The sequence below is a fragment of the Macrobrachium nipponense genome, chromosome 35 (assembly GCF_015104395.2).
Source record: "Macrobrachium nipponense isolate FS-2020 chromosome 35, ASM1510439v2, whole genome shotgun sequence".
In the NCBI taxonomy this organism is placed as follows: Eukaryota; Metazoa; Arthropoda; class Malacostraca; order Decapoda; family Palaemonidae; genus Macrobrachium; species Macrobrachium nipponense.
Window position 1 is genome coordinate 39,072,182 of NC_061096.1, and position 21,544 is coordinate 39,093,725.

A 21,544-nucleotide genomic window follows, 5' to 3' on the forward strand; every position below is an offset into this window, starting at 1 on the left:
TTTCAGTGTCCAAATGATTTCAAGTAATGAATAACATTTGTTATTCAGTTGGTGTCACATTGCCTTAAATGTTATTCAGTTGGTGTCACGTTGCCTTGGCTTCCTAATTGTAGTCGATAATGGAATTTCGCCGTGTTACGTATTTCATTTGTCAAGTATTGTATACATTGTCAAGGTAAAGAAATTCATTCAGTTTTGAGAAATAGAGTATCGCAATTTTCATTTTGCTTTCATTATCATCTTGCCTAAGAAATAATGCAAGTTTTGCTAAATTCCCACTGTGCAGTTTTCATTATTTTACCTCTCTCTCTCTCTCTCTCTTCTACTCTTCTCTCACTGTCGTTCGTATCGTGGTCCGCTCTCTATCTCTCTCTCTCTCTCTTCTCTCTCTCTCTCTCTCTCTCTCTCAGCGCTGTGCATTTTTATGCTTTTTCATTCCAGGTATGGCGCCCTTAAAAGTGGGCTAGTAGTGGAGCTGGGTTTTCTAATAAAGGTGATAGTCGCTCCTGCCGCTGCTGCAGTAGCGGCAGGAGGAGGAGGAGGATGAGGTGACGACAACTCGCCTGGCCGGCTCCCTTTTGAATAATTATTACAAAGGGAAGAACTGCTTTAACCAATTTTTATTTTTATTTTATCTAAACCAGTGTTGCCATGTGCGCATATTTATGTCGTCGAATCTTAATATACATATATATATATATATATATATATATATATATATATGTATATATATTATTATATCACATGTGTGTATATATATGTATATGTATATATATATATATATATATATATATATATATATATATATATATATATATATATTTAAGTTTAGTAAAGGAAGACAGTTCGTTCTTGCCTTGACAAAAAAAATTGAATATCCAAAAGAGAACTTGAAAAAAAAAAATTAATTTGAACTAGCTTTACAAAAAGTTATATGTCAATGCTGTTTGCTTAGAAAATATTTTAGAGGTTTCCACGAAATTAGTTTCAAGCTCAATACGGCAAATGAATCTTGAGCAGCAGCAATGAAAAGAAAGACGAAGAAAACAGGAGCTGAAGCAAAAGTCTTCGGGGAATGAGGAAGAACACGCTGCTGACGTTCCCGTCAGGAGGAATGCTATATGATATCACGCTCGAAGGCCGAGGAGGAGGGGGAGGAGGAGGAAGAGGAATATGTCATCCTAAGCGTAACAGGTGGGGGAGTAAGATAGATGAGGAATGCGAAGGAGGGCCGAGGATTCCTCATAGCATGAGGAAAGTGAGAGAGAGAGAGAGAGAGATTCCCTTGAAATGAACGATAAACTTAAATTGTTTAGGTATAATGCAGATGAAAAGAAGAGCTTTTAAAATAGAGAGAGAGAGAGAAAACTCATATGATATAAATCATATAAAAAACATATTGTTCCTGTATAATACAACTAAAATGGCAAAGTTGTAGAGAGAGAGAGAGAGAAGAGAGAGAGAGAGAGAGAGAGAGAGAGAGAGAGAGAGAGAGAGAGAGAGATAACTTGCCATATAGTTGTCATACAGAGAATGGTTACTTACAAGATAATACAAATTTACTTGGTTTGTTGCGAAGTCAACGAAATAATGAGATGTTCACAGTTATATTTTGGTCCCTTCGAGACAGCTTTAACTGTTATAACACTAATGTTAAATTAAAGTGATATCTTTGCAGGTTTAATGTTTCTAGTGTTAACTTAGGGACATCGTTACGGTAATAATGCTGGTGATACTATAGGGGCATATTTGCAGTCATAACACCAGTAATAAGATAGGAGCATTGCACAGTAATAACACTAGTGATAACTTAGCGACATCTTTTCAGTAATAACACTGGTGATAACTTGAGTACATCTTTACATAATGCTTATGGATCGTGACACATGTGGGTATTGGGTAGTGGTGGTATCACTCGTAAAATCCTTCCATGTACTACATTATCACATTATAAAGAGAAGCTTCCTTAAGAAATTAACCATGGAAGACATTCCTGCAAAGACTGACCCCATTAATGTCTTCGTTCAGGAAAAGAATCGCTCAAAAAAAGCTGTTGTGAAATGTAATGGAGGACTGAACACTCGAGCTGGTTCGCAAAAGTAACGGACGAAAGAAGAAGAAGAAGAAGAAGCGTGAAATAAGTATTTTATGTGTATAGGGAGTAAAATCGCCACAACGATTATCTTAGGAATATCGACTGTCTGGAGATGGAAGTTTCAAAATATATTAATTATTTTAGTGCTTTTTCGTTTCTTTTGTAAATGAATTCATGTTTAAAGGTTTGGATCAAGATGGGGTCAGTAATTTGTAATACTTTTGCCCTTGAAAATTTTTTATAATAATGGGTTAATTAGATAATGGATTGCATTTTACTCTGGAGATGGCATTAGCAAATAGCAATTTGATTTCAAATGATGTGATGGATGTTGAAGCTTCAAAATATATTATTTTTCTTAAGTTTTCTTTTGTTTATTTTGAAACTTTTTACATGTTCAAGGAATTTGATCAAGATGGGGTTTATTAATCTTTAATACGTTTGCCTTTAGAGAAGTGTTCGTGTTCAGGGGTTTATATAGGTAAAAAATACATTGAATTCTGTTCTATGGCAGCTTTATTTCAAATGATGTAATAACTTTTGTTAATCACAGGTGAAAAGACGCCGTAATAAGAGACCTTTCCGTAAAAGTATTTCATCGCAGAAATGAAAATGAGTTAAAAGAATAAAGAATTACGTTGCGATGATAAACTTGTCTCGGTAATGAAGATTCAGACCCAAATAACCGCAACGCCATTGCAGCTCTGAAGACCTCATGTGGTGACAAAATTAAAATAGTTTATTGTTAAGTTTCGAAATCAGTCTGTATATTCACTTTCAATTGACGCTTCTTATATTATTTATGCTTTAAGTGAACTTAACCAATACTTTCACTTACAACATTCAGGTTTCAGCGTTTTTTCACTGTAATAATTCAGCACTTTTATAAAAGTATGAGGCCGTTTCATTCTGCTGTGATAAAGAATAGCTGGTGGATTAATTATACATCAATTAGCGGATTAGAATTCAGGGTGCTGCGCCCATTTTGAATCATTTATTCGTGTATTGAAATTTCATAACGGGAATAATTGCAATATGCAAATGTAGCTGGGTGCCAAGGCAATTTCTCTCTCTCTCTCTCTCTCTCTCTCTCTCTCTCTCTCTCTCTCTCTCTCTCTCTCTCTCTGTTCAGATATTTATATTTTATATATATAATATATATATATATATATATATATATATATATAATACATATGTGTGTGTGTACGATACATTACGTGTGCATTAGTACAATATGGGATTATCGAGAAGCTAGCCAGCAATGAGAAGTTGATTTGCACTTGAGAGCGCTCGTCCTTGCAATGGAAGAGATGACGGTTCACAGCCTTGGTGGATGGATCCGTCAAGGTCATGCGGTGGGTCAACAGCCCGGCCGCCAGCCATCCAGCCGACCGACCGACCACCGACCATTTGGGCTCTCCGCTCTATTGCACACGTCCACATTCTCTCTCTCTATTTTATTCTTTACAGTGGAAATTTCACATTTATATGATGAGATATCACAGTTATATTAGTCATATTCTCTCTCTCTCTCTCTCTCTCTCTCTCTCTCTCTCTCTCGCTTATTCTTTACAGTTGAAATTTCACATTTATATAATGAGATACCATAGTTATATTATTCTCTCTCTCTCTCTCTCTCTCTCTCTCGATCTGGTGTCATTGTAACATAGCAAGACATAATTGCTCAGGAAACATCGATGTCGCTGAATGACTGCATGTGTGATATGTCGTTGCTGTGAAAGCGCTCTCTCTCTCTCTCTCTCTCTCTCTCTCTCTCTCTCTCTCTCTCTCTCTCTCTCTCTCTCTCCTTCATTTATGCAGTATTGAGAATGATTCGACTTTATGTTTTCGTCATAAACTGTAACAAAGTAAACATAATAAAAAAAACCATAAAATGGAGAGAGAGAGAGAGAGAGAGAGAGAGTTTCAAAGTTTTCTAACTTCGTGATGGTACTGTAATTCATTGTTATATAATATGCTATGATATATTAAATTACATTGTATTCTTTATCAATAATCCCATATATACTTACACAAACTCATCTGCTTGCGTATCATATTTTTTTTTTATTTTTTACCGATTGCAATTTTTTTTTTCCTGGATCAAGTTACCATCAAATATGGAATATCAAGGGGTGCGCTCGCTACACCTGCTGCCCATCATGCCTGAGCTATATTTAATGAGAGAGAGAGAGAGAGAGAGAGAGAGAGAGAGAGAGAGAGAGAGAGAGAGAGAGAGAGAGCTGCTGGACTCAAAACGGTGGTTTTCAGTTCCAACTTTGAAAGTGTTCCAAGTGTGGCCTGGAATGAGTCCGGTTTGTTTAGATTTCTCCTCCGGTGGCCTTACGTCTCATACAGATGCAGGTGTAACGCGCGCGCGCGCGCGCACGCACACACCCCACACACACACACACACACACACACACACACACACACTCACACACACACATATATACCTAGGTAGACATGTGGGGCGCTAGTATACATGTTTGGGGATTAAGTGTGTTTATGTGTATACAAATGTATATGTATGTATGTATATATATGTACGTATATATATATATATATATATGTATGTGTGTAGTACATATATTATAAAATTTACTATTGATTTATTATATTCATATGAATCCATTCTTATACTGAAGTACATTACACAAATTATCAACTAATACTTTTGGAAGCCTAAGAACTAAATCTGCAAGGTCCACTTTGTTTAAAGCAGATGATACCTCGCAAGCATTATTGCAAAAGATACGACCATTATAATAGTTGCCTTGTTTTCATGACCTATATCTAATCTTGATAAGTGAGAGGTTTGAAGTTTCTTATCTATAATCGATTAATAATTTGGTTTTATCATCAGTGTTCTCTCTTCTCTCTCCTCCTCCTCCTCCTCCTCCTCCTCCTCCTCCTCCTCCTCCTCCTCCTCCTCCTCCTCCTCCTCCTCCTCCTATACGTTTTAACCTGTTTTTATTTCTTACGTCATGACGTTGCTGCTCGAATTCCTATGAATTGCCTTAATGATTTTCTGATAAAAGAACCTTCATCCCCCTCTCCTATCCCCCACCCCTATTTTTCCAGTGGAGCTTAATCCTATTAATGGATAAATCACCATGATTTTTCAATATGACGTGTATTGAGTCAGTCTTGTTTTAATGGGAGGCCGGTACACGTTGCGTGTACCTTTGATCTATCAAGTTTTATTGATTTCTTTTTTTTTAATTTTTACATACATGAAATAAAGCCAGTCTATCTGTACATGAACTATAAAATGTTTTAGTTCGCTGAAGCTAGGAAATGGAGAGATAAATTGATATGCAAGATGAATTTAAAATAATTTAGTGATAATAGCGACGTGTCTTGCACATATTCAATTTTGTATTTCGCTTAGAAAGTAATTTTTATTTTATTTATTTATTTATATAAGAGAAGGGAAGTATGTTTCATGATTTGTGAAATTGCATCTGGAGAGAGAGAGAGAGAGAGAGAGAGAGAGAGAGAGAGAGAGAGAGAGAGAGAGAGAATAAATCTTTGACTTCTCATATAAACGTGAAATTTCCTCTGTTAAGAGAGAGAGAGAGAGAGAGAGAGAGAGAGAGAGAGAGAGAGAGAGAGAGAGAGAGAGAGAGAGATAATAAGGATAATTAAAGCAGGCTTATATACACAGCTGGTTTCATTTGCAAATACATACGTTCCATCATCAGGTGCGTGTGTGTGTTTGTGTGTGTGTGTGTGTGTGTGTGGCTGGGTATATGCGCGCGCGTGCTTCGAAAATGAAGAGATGCCGATGGAATATAAATCTAGTAAGTGTTGTGGCTGGATCATAAAAAGTGTCCATTTGCAGATTGGTCCGAAGACACTTATAAAACTTCACTTTATATCCAGATCAGTTTTTCATTAGACGTTTTTAAAAGTTCGCTTTATATCTAGGTCAGTTTAACTTGTGCACTTATGAAACTTGACTTTATATCCAGGATCAGTGTAACTTAAGACACTTATGAAACGACTCAGTATCCAGGATCAATTAAATTTAGGTACTTATAAAACTTTATACCCAGATCAGTTTAACTATAGATAATTATAAATCTTAACCAGACCAGTTTACATTAGACGCTTATGAAAGTTCGCTTTATATCTAGGTCAGTTTAACTTGGACACTTATGAAAGACTTTATATCCAGGATCAGTGTAGCTCAAGACACTTATGAAACGACTTAATATCCAGAATCAGTTAAACTTAGGTACTTATAAAACTTAGCTTTATACCCAGATGAGTTTTACTATAGATGATTATAAAACTTAACCTTATATCCAGATCAGTTCAACTTATATAAAACTGAATTTTTTTATCCAGATCAGTTTAACTTTGAATAAAAGTAATCGGGAATTGCTTTTAAAGAAGACAACGCGTAGTCATTATTATCATTATTATTATTATTATATTACGATGAAATATCAGTGCTATATGTATTTGTTTTGGAATCTCAGGTCCGTGTAATGAGGCCCAGCGAAGGAATTGGCACCCAATGATGCCAAAGTGAGAGGAGCATCATCTCGGTAAAGGGTTTGTGTGTGTGTGTGTGTGAGGGATCCCAAGTAATCCGAGTTATGAAGTGTGTGTTTGTGTGTGTACGCGTGCTGTTGAAGCTCTGGGAGTGGAGGTGACAAGGTAATTATTGGTGTTGCCTTGAGGGTTGGGTGACTGAGGTGGGAAGGGGGGGACTCCCCCTTCATGTATCCCGCAACCACCTGGATTCAACCCTCTTGCTCATTTGGTATCCGTCTGGGACGCTATAAAATTATATATATATATATATATATATATATATATATATATATATATATATATATATAAACAAAATTAAACTACAGATGCCGTTTGATATCCAACTCACTCTACCTCGGACTTAATAACCGAAGGGGAATTATTACTGATAAGTCGTTCGTCACCTTCGGGATTCGATCCACCGATAGCAGCAACTTGAGATCAGTTTTGAATATTCTTTCAGACTTGCAATAAAGGAAAGATTTGTTTGAATTATTTTTTTTAGCTGTTATTTATGTATTTATTTATGTTTATTCAACTGTCTATTATTACCTCTAAGCTCCTGCTCTTTCCACGTAGTTTCCATTCCGGGAAAATCTTGTTTGTGAAGTCAGTGCCACTTGACTTATTTTGTAGATCAGTTTACAAAATTCGCGTAGAAATGAAATATTCCTTCCCAAACTCTTCCGTCGAGTTGCAGTTACGTTCTCAGACGAATGACAAACCATTCTGAGAATCAGAAGTCAAAAGTCGCGAGTCCTGGAAACAACTGATGGAAAGATCTATTGTTGATGCAAAGACCCGATAAAGCAACAGTTCACAAAGGGATTGACGTAACGTAGTATTTCCAGGAACACAAGTACACTACAGAAAGAACTGTAGACTTTCATCGCCTTTTATTATCACAGATGAAGGTCCAAAGTGTTTTAAATGTTATTCAAAGAATGTGTAAATTTGAGTCATTTGCTATTGAAAAGGTTTGTGTATGTTTAAATTCCGACTTGATTCATAAGTGAGATTTCATTTATTTATTTATTATTTATTTTTTTTTTTGCGAAGTGCATTTGTCTTTAGTTTTTGGTATGTGGTTGTCTTTAAAATATAAAGCTTTGCAAATTTGTCATTGGATTAGTTTATTGTTTACTTTATATGGTACGTGTATCTATATTTTTGTGTACACACACACAATATATATATATATATATATATATATATATATATATATATATGTGTGTGTGTGGTGTGTGTGTGTGTGTGTGTGTGTGTATATATGTATATATATATATATATATATATATATATATATATATATATATATATATATTTGAGGTACTGAATCTTCACATCAGTGCCTCTTTAATTCATGTATATTTAATTGATTGTATCAACAGCAATTCTTTCTACACCCACCTATGGCTGTTACCGTGTCTATTATGAATTCTAGTTTTATAACACTTTTTTCGGTTGTTTATAATTATGATTATTATTAGTAGTAGTAATTCAACTTGAACTGTTGACGAAGGCAAGTATAAAGAAGTTGGACAGCTAAGTGTGTAGAGACTATTGGGAACTTAAAAAAAAAAAAACTTCACTAAAAGTATATTTTAATTTAAATACTGCAAATCAGCTGCCATGGACGCTTTCATGTATGACGTATGAAATGTGTGACAGCGTCCGGAGGTGCGTTCATTTGAATTTATGTAAAGCGAAAAACTAATATTTCGTCGAAAATATATGTTGGAGCGTTCCCAGAAATGCGTTATTTTTGTCCTCGATACAATTGCAGTAATAAAAACGACGAGTGACAATAACTGATATATTTTCTTATTATATTACGATTTTATTTTAAATAGTTGGTGATGAAGTCGGATTCGGGCAGAACGAAAAATATTGTTCGGCCGATCCCGTACTGAACACCTCTGTCGGGATTTATTTTGCTAGGTAACCAGTAATATAATATTTGAATATCTAACATTACCTGGAACGTTACCTTTAACTCAAGGTTTAATTCTTCGCAGCACTTGTAAGCATTAACGTCTATTGCTTCCTGGAAAACTAGGTATTCTTCGTAAAAGTTCCTTATATCTTCAGAAATCGTTATCAGAACCACATGATGTAGATAATATCAAGTTGTACCTTTTATCGGAATGGTTGTTTTTGTGTTTGATTGAGAGCAATCTTTGGATATTTTTATCTTTTAGACAAGATTATTCGAAGTGGAAGTATCTTTTATTTTCCCCAAAAATGGTAAATGTGGCGTCCATAATTTATATTTCAGTAGACAACTGTTAATGTCCTTAGTGCGTGTGCCTCGAGAACTTTAGCGTACTGCTTCTTTGCAAGACATCAGTAACCATGTTTTGTTTAAATGCCACATTGTCACACTCCCCATTACCGTAAGTCCTTCGTTCTCTCACTTTAAAACCATTTGTTGACATTTGCAACTTTAATCTCTCTCTCTCTCTCTCTCTCTCTCTCTCTCTCTCTCTCTCTCTCTCTCTCTCTCTCTCTTCTCAGGACTTCATCTCCAGCAGACTTCTCCAAACGATAGCTTTGCCTTTCTGACATATTTATATATTACACTTGCCTCTCTCTCTCTCTCTCTCTCTCTCTCTCTCTCTCTCTCTCTCTCTCTCTCTCTTATTTAATGTGGAAGTTCGTAAACAAAACAATGTAGTTTCTGCCATTACCCCTGTACAAAATAATAGTGATTATTGTATTTCTAGTATTGAATGGAAGAAACGTCTGACCTGGGGTATAAGAATAGAAGAGGTCGATGGGATTCTCTCCCGAATACAGTGCGAGGCAAGCAGTTCAGTTCAAAGGAAGAGAGAGAGAGAGAGAGAGAGAGAGAGAGAGAGAGAGAATCGTTAATAGAAAGCTTTCCTTGGTCAGACATCAGCTCTTAGAACAATGGAGGTCTTACACAGGCGGCTGTTGGTGTGGGACCATCTCTCTCTCTCTCTCTCTCTCTCTCTGTGCTCAGGACTTTATCTCCGACCGACGTCTCTGAACGATAGCTTTGTCTATCTCCCAGATATTTAATACACTTGCCTCTCTCTCTCTCTCTCTCTCTCTCTCTCTCTCTCTCTCTCTCTCTCTCTCTCTGATGACGAGTAATGTTCCACTCCCCCGAACGGGTGAAACCATCCTTTAAATAACTCTCTCTCTCTCTCTCTCTCTCTCTCTCTCTCTCTCTCTCTCTCTCTCTCTCAGATTATTGTCTGCAAGATTAAAGCAATTTTAGCTACTGGTGTTCATTCCTGCAAGTTGGCTTTGAAGATTGAAGTTAGAAATGCGGCCATTTTTTTTCCATTTATTTTCTTGAATTCTCTTATAAAGAAAAGTCTAGAATGACTTATACTCTAGAATTATACAATTTGTTTAACTGAAGTTTAATACCAATTAATCACTTATTCCCTGCTTTTAAACTAACATTCTCCGGTGGGCCGAAGTAAGTTCGATTCTCGGCTCTGCCAACGCGGAATCAGTCTTATTTCTGGTGATAGAAATTGATTTCTCGATATAATGTGGTTCGGATTCCACAATAAACTGTAGGTCCCGTTGCTTGGTAACCAATTGGTTCCTAGCCACGTAAAAATATCTAATATTTCCGGCCAGCCGTAGGAGAGCTGTTAATCAGCTATGTGGTCTGGTAAAACTAAAATATACTTAACTTTGAAACTAATATTCAAGGCTGCTTTGGGCCTTGCTATTATTATTCACTAGAATTGCTTAAGAAGAAAAAATTTCACGACGTAGTATTGAAAGGAAAGCCCCTCGATATTACATTAGGAATAAAGGGGTCAGTTGTGTGTGTGTCAGTGTTAGTGAATGAATATAAAGGACTTCATATCCTTTGAAACTTCTATTTCCAAGTCATTTTGAGTCCCACATCCTTTGAGGTATAGAATTGACATCTCTGTGGGTGGCTTTCGGCGACCTGGTTATGTTCACTTCTGTGTACCGGGGTGTTGTTGGCGTGAAGTGCACTGCCTTATTACATTTTTTCTGTATCGTTTGTTACTGTGGAGTGTGTACTAGAGTATTTTAACACGAGTTTCCAGCTATTTTAAAATAAAATATACGATAACGCGAAATGTATTGACACGAAATTAATTGGTAAGAGTCTGTGAAGCCGGCCAGTCATTCTCGTTAATCACGATAAACTTTAAAAACTCATATTTATCGTCGCTTTGATGTGGACGAGGTCATGTGTACACAAATAACAGAGGCGTTGGCGTAGTGCCAAAAAAAATATAAATAATTATAATAGTAAATATTCACATACGGCAGATGATGCGATCGTTGGAAGTCTGCATACTTTGCTTCATGGAAATATTACTTTGGATATTTTTGTTAACTGGTTTGTTAGCTTCTTGGATTCCAGTTGCCGTTGATTGTAATTTCTGCATTAAATTATTTAGATATTAGAAGGAGATGCAAGCTAAAGCATGGTGACTTTTTGCTGATATTATCAATGTGATTTTATTTATTCTTATTTTGACCCATTATCAATCTTACTCCCTTCTCCAAGACAAAGTTACCGGTCTCTTTTAACATTACAATATTGACATGAGTGGTTATGAAAATAATCTACGATAAATCTAAGATAATTTTATCGAGCCCTAATGAAAACCACCTCCTTATACTCGAATCCTTGGCCATTAAGCACCTTATTCCAGCCTAAACAAACAGCTTTACAACAATTCCATTATACATTGCTTAGACCTAAGCCCTGATTTGTCTCGACTCCTTTTTTTTTTTTTTTTTTTTTTTTTCTCGCCCTCCTCACTGGCAAATCTTTCAGCAGCCGAACCTCTGGTTGTAAGGGTTGTCTTTAATCTTTTCACTTGGTCTTTAATACATTGCGTTTTGCTGGACAAGTTTGTAACTTATATGTTTTTGGTTTCCCCCTTTTATCCTTGAAAATGGGACCACTGTCTTGAAACGTTGACGGTAGTGAACCCGATTATTGGGCTATTTTGCCACTTCGCGATGGAGACTAGCCTGGACCTCTTATTGAATGACACACACACACACACACACACACACACACACACACATATATATATATATATATATATATATATATCACACATACACACGCATATATATACACACACATGTATGAATGTGTGTGTGTATATAGACAGTTCGCATGTATTTCCTTTTTCGTTTGTTCTTTCAGCTTTTAAAACATTTATAGTGATTCTTTGCCTTCCATTCACTTTCGACTTGCAGTTATTATTAATATCGTTACAGATGGCTTTCAAAGTCTAATCCTTCTCTGATGAGATGGCAGCGTTGTTATTGTAGTAGAGTTGGAAAGAATTAAACGCTTAATTAGGTCGTGTTTTGAGAATCCACAGGTTTTTACATTTGACTTCTCTTTAGATGGAGGAGGCTTTGTTTGCGCGCATTTCTTATGGTTCTTAATGACGTCCCATCGGCCCCTAGCTGCAACCCTTTGCATTCCTTCTACTGTAGCTCCGTTCATATTCGCTTTTTTCCATCTTGCTTTCCACCCTCTCCTTTAGTGTCATTCAGTGCTGAAATTGAAATTGAGCGTAAAATAGGTTTCAAAGTGGGAACAGGAGGAAAACTTGGCAGTTGTAAGGACAGGGTGGAAAGAAGGATGGAAGAAAGATAATTTGAACAGAGGTAGTGTAAAATGGGGATGAAAATAGCTTTCAGCTAGGAGTCGAAGGGATGCTGCAAAGAACCTTCAGTAATCCCTACAATGCCTTCTCAACTAATCGAACTCGTCGCGCTTTTTTGGATAAGCTTAAGATCCAAATGCAAGACAAATGAAGAAATTATGATGTCCGATAGCGGAAAATGAACCCAGGTTACCATACCCACGACGAGGTCACGTTGCAGACTTGGCCTACGTGACTTCGTCGTGATTTTGGTAACCTTGGTTCGTTTTCCACTACCGGACGTGATCATAATTTCTTCATATTTCTTGCACTTGGATCTTAAGGCTTTGTAGTAACAAGCATATCCAAAAAAGCAGAATTCGAAAAGTCAAGAAGGCACTGTGGACACAGACACACACACACACACACACATATATATATAGTATATATATATATATATATATATATATATAGATATATATCACGTGTTCGTCCTTGAATGCATTCATTGGATTACTTGTAATAAATTTCATTTTTAACTCATTGATTGATCTAGTTGTACACCTTATTAGGAAAAAAGAAACCTTAGATGCAGTACACAAACTTAACCCCATACGATTTCTTTGAATATTTGTAACTATGAAATCTATTTTCTTTGCAGGTAAGAGACACAGGAAAGGTAGCAGCTGTGGTAGCGTTGTTACCTTGAACAGGTGAGTGACGAAGGGAGGCAAATCTTCCGCAGGTGTCTGTCTGTCTAGTATTACCCCGACTAGATTCTACATTTCAAGTGTAGGATAAAGAAAAGTTCTCTAGTTTTTGTAGCGTTCCTCGTTTTTTATTAAAAACTAGACAAGTTTTAAGTGGATTTTACAACATTTTTAATGTGGTATGGGAAGATTTACTTCGTTTTCTTTGCTTTACTAACTCTGCGATATATATATATATATATATATATATATATATATATATATATATATATATATGTATATAAATATCAGTATAAATACTATAGTAAACAGTATATACATAACTGTTTTACGCACATTTTATATATATATATATATATATATATATATATTACGTATATATATTTATATATGTGTGTGTGTGTGGTGTGTGTGTGTGTGTGTGTGTGTCTGTGTAACTTTCGGTTATATATGTATATGGTTTACTATAGTATTTATACAGATTTAAAGTCATACGTACGAATATATCCTATTTCGTTATCTTCTTTTTTTTCCAAGACCAGTCAACACAATTGCAAGGTTCATTTTTATTCTATATTTAATAACCTCTTTTAACACTTCCTCACTAACACCAAGCTAGAATCTCTCTCTCTCTCTCTCTCTCTCTCTCTCTCTCTCTCTCTCTCTGCTCTCTCTCTCTCTCTCTCTCTATCTCGCTCCTCGTCTCTCTCCATCTCTCCTCTCTCTCTCTCTCTCTCACGCTTGCTTCTATTTGCTTGCTTCGCCTCTTCTTCGCATTGTACATGACCTGAATTATTCTTCTTCCCCCCTTTTATTTAGACCTGTGTGTGTGCGTGTGTAAGTTTTGCACGCACACACACACAGGCTTTCGTGCTCTGGAAATAAAATGGCGTGCTTGCGAGAACGTTTTCCAGGAGTTTTGGTAATGCCTTCCTTGCAGCTCCACTTTTGGCTCCCGTGTGATGCAAGTTTTTTTTTAAGGCGAGTGTTTCTACGTCGTGTTGTGATGGGCGAAAATAACCTTTATTTTGGCCTTGTTTATGCTCTGTTAATTTTCCTCTGTCATTTAAGGGACGTTTCTGCTTAGAATATGTATGTGTGGGAATTACATCTAATGAGGTATTTTGAATATATGCATATGACTTTATATGTAATTTATATGACCACGAGATTTGGGTTTGAAGTTTTGATAACATTTCTATTCTGGATCGTAAAATTGAAAATTGATTCCGTAATCTTTCACTCACGATTTTAAATCGTAAATGCTAACCCTTAAAAAATATGTTGAAATCATTTCTGTTTTTCTCCCGCCACCTCAAATTTATTGTAAAAAAATCATCATGAGTAGTATATAAAAATTTAGCTTTTATTAATGTAATATAAAACATACCTTTTTTATTCATTATCTGTTAGATAGATGGTCAATAAGATTATGCAAACCTCCCACTATAATTTTGACAGCTATCATATTGCAATATTCCAAACAGTCTTCAATGTGAGAAGTCGATGACGTCCAGACGTCTCGTCTCGAGCGAAGTTCAACGCAAAGCACTCGTTCATCTCGTTGAAAAAGAATCTGATTAACGGGTTCCTGAGGTCGGATTGTTGCAAATTAAACGCGTCATTTATTAGACACACAACAATGGCTGCCGTCACAGTTGTCATCAAGGTGGTGATTTGTGATCTTTATTTGGAGCCAAGAGCAGCAACAGCAGCATCTTTCACTTGCCATTTTCCTTAGTGATTGGAGAGAGATGAAGATGCTGATTAGAGATGAAAGATGCTTATTGGGGTGTTAATGGGCGGGTTGGAACCGAGGCTGCTTACTACAGTTATCAGTGACGCTTTTGGGCTGTCGCCCGATCTTAAGAGGTGGTTCTGTAATTGGCCGTAAGTGAAAGTGACTCGGATTAGTTTTCCTCTCTCTCTCTCTCTCTCTCTCTCTCTCTCTCTCTCTCTCTCTCTCTCTCTCTCTCTCTCTCTCGTCAGTGGTTTTCACGAGTCATCGCCGGTGTCTTTTAATATTTATGAAGTGGATAAATAAGACATTAATATTCTATATTTGTGAACTGAAGAAGTAGGGCATTAAAACAAAGACTTTTATTGATCCACTTGCCAAGGTCAGGTCAAGCAATTTTGCGTCATCGCTTATCCTCTTCCTATTTTCTTTCATTGTCGTCTTTCTCTTTCTCTCCTCCCTTCCTCATCTTCTGATTTCATTTTCCAAGGGTCTTCAAGATGATGAGCTTGACAGATCTCTCTCTCTCTCTCTCTCTCTCTCTCTCTCTCTCTCTCTCTCTCTCTCTCTCTCTCTCTCTCTCTCTCTCTGACAGGAATCTCATTAACCTTTAAAGAATGACCCATTATGTGACATGTTGTCAGTCGAATTTGTTGGCGTTTGAGGTCACTATACAATTTGTTGGAGTTTGAGATCAGTATATAATTTGTTGGCTTTTCACATCACTCTTTAATTTATTGGCGTTTGAGATCAGTATACACTTTATTGGCATTTTAGATTACTATACAGTTTGTTAGCGTTTGCGATCACCATACAGTTTGTTGGTATTTGAGATCACTGTACAATTTGTTGGTGTTTGAGATCACACTACACAGTTTGTTGGCGCTTTACATCACTGTTTAATTTATTTGAGATCACTGTACAGTTTGTTGGCGTGTGACATAAATATACAGTATATTGGCGTTTGAGATATCACTATACAGCTTGTGGGCATTTGAGATCACTATAAGATTTGTGGACGTTTGAGATCACACTTCACAGTTTGCGGGAGTTTAAGATCACATTACATTTAGTTGGCATTTGAGATCACACCATACAGTTTGGCGTTTGAGATCACTATAATTTGTTGGCGTTTCACATCACTATTTAATTTATTTGCGGTTGAGATCACTATACAGTTCGTTGGTGTTTGAGATCACTGTAACGGGATGACTGAGCAATATTTCCTATAGCGTGACCGAATCACGTTCCTGAAGGTTTTCCTTCTTTAGACAAGCCGCCTGCCGAGACGTCTCTCTCTCTCTCTCTCTCTCTCTCTCTCTCTCTCTCTCTCTCTCTCTCTCTCTCACACATCATACATATTACCTCACTTGCTAAATTGTAATTGCGTAATGTGGGTTAATACGATTTATTTTAGTGCATTTGAATTTCTTCGGTAGTATGTTATAACGTAATAGGTACTTGTTCTCTGTGTATTTCTATTTGAGGCTTGTATATGAGAGAGAGAGAGAGAGAGACAGAGAGAGAGAGAGCCCAGTCTTTTCCATTTAGGGGAAGATAAAGATTTAACATTCTTTTTATTCCTTCTTAATCTTTTGCATTGGGAGCCTTTTTGAGTAACCAGTCTCCATGAAATTGGCCCATGCAAGAAATGACGAGACGGCTGTTTGTTTTATCTTGTAGGTTCTGCGTTTGTTTGCCTTTTTAATATGTGTGTGTGTGTATGTGATTGTTGAGTAGCGTAACATCGTTTAAAACCTTGTGAACTGATAGACTGTCTGCAGCCCACACCAAATACATTTACTCGCGCTTGAAGTTGCCCTAATCTCGAGTCATCATAAAGAATTCCCCATTCTGATGTTGATGATCTGTCTCATTTTCCGTTTCTTAACTGTGTTAATGGTTTTGAGGTCTCGTTATCGAAAGTATTTTTTATGTTAAGAAGCATTTTTCCGTTTCTTATTGTCTTTATGCTTTCGGTATGTAGTTATCAAAGTTACTTTTGTTTTGAAAAACATTTTTTCCGTTCCTTAACTGTGGTAATGTGTAGTTATCAAAGGTATTTCTTGTTTAAAAAAAAACATTTTTTTTTCCGTTCCTTAACTGTGGTAATTTGTAGCTATCAAAGGTCTTTCTTGCTATGAACCGTTTTTTATATTAGGGTCAGACACTGTTGATGTATGAACACCTCAAGAGGTGGACTTCATAAACCTGAGGGGCAGCAGTAATGACTCCCTTGGGATTATGTCATGCTGAAGATAAGATGAATATGATGATGGTGTTTTTGTTAGTGATGATGATTGTGGCTGTGGCATAACTGCGTCTGAGCCTTGAATCATTCAGTGGTCAAAGTCCTTCAGTTGAAGTGCGGACGTTTGAGGAAAACTTTAAAGTCATCATCTCTGTGCATTGCATCATCAATAAGAAGAAAATGTTTAGGTTACTTTGTATTACCCGGGTCACCTTGCAGACACTTGTTAAAAAAAGAAAAAAAAAACTGCACCAGCTTGTGTGACCGCTCTAGTTATATTTCCCGACATAAGCACACAAGTCCATTCTAATGTCCTGCTTTAAGGCCCTGGGTACGTTTTTAGTATTACTTTCCCCGCCATTGCTTGCTTCATTTTTGGGATGTTCCTTGCGTCAGCCAGCTCATGCGGTGTATTATTTTTATTTATTTATTTATTTTTGGCAGGAGGAGGATTTTGTTCACTCTCTCTCTCATACACTGTCTTATATATATATATATATATATATATATATATATATATATATATATATATATATATATATATATGTGTGTGTGTGTGTGTGTGTGTGTGTGTGTAACTGGTAAAAATGTTCTGTTACAACAGAATTCCATCTAATAAAAGGAGCCCATAAAAACGCCAAAATATAGAGTGAAAAATAGTCTCTGAAAGATAGTATTTTTCTCTCTATATTTTGGCGTTATTTTATGGGCTCCTTTTGTTAGACACACACACACACATATATATATGTGTGTGTGTGTGAGAGAGAGAGAGAGAGAGAAGCGTGCATTCTAATGAACAGGACGGCACTCCGAACGTGATCTGTTTTTATCATGGTTCGATATGTCGGAATTTAGTAACGTTTATCTTCTAGGAGTAAAGACTAATAATAAACGATGTTTTGTGTACTGTAAGACTAGAAAAGACGTTAGATTAAGAAGAGAAGATATAGTTTCTAGAACCTGTGTCTTTTATTTATTTATTTATTTTGTGCGTTTCGGAAATCTCTGTGACAGGATAAAGTTTGGGCGCTTAGTATTTCCAAAATTAGACTGATAATTGTACGGTAATTAGCTGCATATTTCCTTCCTGCCGTAGTTGACTCATCTTCTCACTTTCTAATGTTACTCAATTGGCCGCGTACGCAAATTCACCCGAGAAAATTTTTTCGTTATATAACACAAAGGGGGGAAAACAAGTCCTGGGCGTAATTACTCCGCGGCGTAGCCGTTCGAGTACCTGTGAGTACGTAGGGAGAAGGTCTGTGTTTGCCCTCCCTCCCTCCCTCACTGTACCACTTCCTCCCCTACTTCCCTCATACGGCATAATTCTCCTCCTCTCTCTCCCTCTTCACTTCACCCTAGACTGAAGATCCCTCTACGTTTGTTAATGCGTACATTTTCGATTCAGAAGACAAGGAAATGTTTCCTTGCGTTGTCCATATTAAAATGATTTAAATCGTAAGTTGCGTTGGTGTAATTGTCTTCATTTTCAAATATGGTTCAACTCTCTATGCGCACCCTGGCGGAGAACTTCCAGCGCGAGGTTTCGATTTGAAAAGTTGTCTACTTCATTCAGCCTTTACCTCGTCTTGGCCGCTGTTAAAGTGAAGTTTAGTGTTCCGCGTCCTTACAGTGAACTCTTAGAATGGTGTAAGGCAACCTTGTTCAGACTGCACTTCTCGGGAAAGCACACAAATTACCTTTTTATGAACTGATGCGCAGTTTCTTGAAGATGTGGGGAACCCGCAGGCCCCATTGGGGAGTCTGTCTTGTGTGAGGTTGTTGGGCAGGGAGGAGATGGGGAGGAAGTGGGGGAGGGGTAGGGGGAAGTGGCGTTTACGCGGGACGGTTCTGAGCCGGGAAGTTCTTTTTTGAAGGAAGAAATCAAACAGATCTTTTTTGTAGGATTGTTGTGATGTTTATGATTGTTTTTAATAGTTAACTGCGTATGCATTTGCATGCAGAGAACCGGAATAGTAATCGCCCCGGGCAAGTTTCGAACCTCTCGAAGTTATCGTCGAGTTCGATAGAGAAATGGGACAGGGAGGGGACGGGGGGAGGTGATACTAGTGGTAGCATGGGGTTTGGGGTAATAGCGGGTGAGAAGAGACAGGTGGGGGAGTTTGTGCTCTTTGGTCGGTGGAGGATGGTTGGGTGAGAAGGGAGAGAAAGAGGGAGAGACTACCACTGGTTGCATGGACACCGCGTCGTTGCTGTTAATCTGAAAATCTGTCCGTATCTGCCCTGATTCATCTTCTTTATTTAGACTTTTAAGTTCAGCTCGATCTATGTACTTCTTAGTTTGATGAATAAAGACAAATCATGATTTCTATCCGTGAAAACTTCCCCCTTTCATAGTGGTGTTCAGGAACTACCGCCAGCAATAGCAAGTCATCCAGGGCATTACTTGGAACTTGGGCCTAGGTCACACTTCGGAAGTTTTTCTCGGTCGCTTTATAAACAGATGTTGGTAGACCTACGCGCGAAGTATTCCAGCGCAGGAGTGTCATTCTGGGGATTCATTATGTGGAAACGTTGGGTGTAAAGTAACGTTACACAGGGAAATGGCAAGGGTTGGATGGATAGATGGGGTTTGGGGTGGTGAGTGCGAGTGAGTGAGTGAGTGAGAGCGCGAGCGGCTGTTACACAGTAAGAGGAGGAGGCGCGCGTGAGTCAGTGTGGTGTTGAACGTGTGATGAGTAGGGAGTCCATAACGTTCTTCTCTCCATCAGCATATTTTAAGGATCTTGTATCGCTTACCGCTTTCGAAAAGTTATCGCCGATGTACCGTGTGTCATTTGGATGATGTGATCCACGAGGTTTAAAGTGTTTTCTCGATCGTGATATCAAAAGGGTCTCTTAATAGTGGTGAGAGAAAGAGGCGTTATTTGTGTGTGTGTGAAGTTGGGTTTTGTGTTGAGAGGCGGGCAGTGGTCCTCCTCCTCCCCCTGTTCCTCACCTCCACCCCCACCACCAACCTCCCTCCATCTCACATCATCTGCTATAGGTGTTGGTGGATGTAGTTGTCTATATATCTCATAACGATATCACGTTGTCTCTGATCCTCAGGTGGTTCGGCCCAAAAACCAAATTCGAGAATAGTGTCGGTTTCTGAGTTGGTCAGTTTTTTTTTTTTTTTTTTTTTCGTTTTTTTTTTCCAAGCACACGAGGTTTTCCGTTAGTTTTCAAGTTGTTCTTGACCCCGAGTGAGTTTTGATGCAGTTTGGATAAAAAGATTTTTTCGAAGTTTTGTTTTGTTATTCCGTGTGTTGTGTTCATTCTGTGAATATTGTTTTCTCTCGGGTAAAAAGAAGGAATTCAGTCACGTGGAAGTTATGGTGTGCTTTGGTGTCGTGTCCTTACGCCTCTGCTGCTGAGGATGGCTACTACAGCGATGGTCACCTGAAAGTCTGCAGAGGTCAGCTGCCGCCCCTTCTGTTGGATGTGGGGAGGTCATCACCAGAGATCGGGAGGTCGATATCAGGGTAGAGGCGAGTGTCACTACCATCACCACCACGCGCACAACGCTGGGGGAGGCGACGACGAAGACGATGACGATGAAGGTGGTGGGTGGGCGGTAGGAGCTTCTTCCTCCCCCTCCGCCTCTTCCTCCCCTCCATCCTTCCCTTACTTCGCATCCTCGTCGTCGGTATCCCCGCCAGGAGAATCGTACGCTAACTGGATGGCAGAGGCTTTGGCCACGGGCACCAGCTACGCTTCCTCAACCCTGCCTTTGTCCTCCTCCGCCGCCGCCGCCTCTGTCAGCAGCAGCAGCAGCAGCACGCCCACATCCAACAACCCTCTGTTGTCATCAGCAGCGTGTGAGAGTCACCACACTGCCGGCTGTAGTAGTAGTAGTTGTGGTGTCCCTTCGCCTCACTCCTCGGCGAGCACTCCCGCCACTCCGGGAGTCGCCGCCATGTCACTGAAGATGAACTCTGTTTTCATAGACACGTCGTCGCCCACGAGAACCACCACGGCCACAGCCACCACCAAACCGGCGCCCACCATCAGGTCCAACTCCCTCGACCAACTCAACTTCCAGGAGAAGCGTCAGCTCATCGCCTCCACCTTGAGCCTGAGCGAGTTCCTGGGAGGTGGGCCTCAGAAGGCGGGCAAGCTCAAGGGCGACGTCGACGGCAGTCTCGGAGACCCTACGTCGCCGACCACGCCGTCGCCCACCAGCAATACGACATCCATCGTTACGAAGTCTACTTCACTCTCACTCTCTGACATTATCAATGCCACCAAGGGAAATAAAGGTGAGGGTTATGTATTGCTTATTATGAAATTCTTTTACATTTTGGTTTTTATTTCCGTTATTATATTGAGCAGGATAGCGGGAGTCTCCTCATTTCAAGGTTTAGCTGAATTGTTTTCCGTCGTTTTTTCTCTTTTTGTAGCCAGCAGATGGTTAAGAGACGACCATGGTTTGTAGGAAAAACAAAAGATTAGAATTAGTTTGTTCTACAATCTACACGATAAACTCCATGCGAAGTTGCGAAGAAGTTTAATTGAATTTTATATGTTTAAGTTCGAGTAACAGGAAGAATTTTTTTT

General features: G+C 38.3%; 1 protein-coding gene across 11 annotated transcripts in view; it reads left to right on the forward strand.

Moving 5' to 3' along the window:
- The window catches only part of LOC135208657 (phosphatase and actin regulator 2-like), an 862,479-nt gene that overhangs the window by 472,853 nt on the left and 368,082 nt on the right, over positions 1-21,544 (forward strand). Inside the window, exon 1 of one of the 11 annotated variants that reach the window (XM_064241065.1) lies at positions 19,648-21,246. The exons of the other annotated variants lie outside the window; for them this stretch is intronic. Coding sequence (XP_064097135.1) covers positions 20,427-21,246 — 820 coding nt within the window. The 5' untranslated portion in view covers positions 19,648-20,426. Of the gene's footprint in view, positions 1-19,647; positions 21,247-21,544 lie in introns of those variants that run through there. 11 annotated transcript variants of the gene reach the window in all.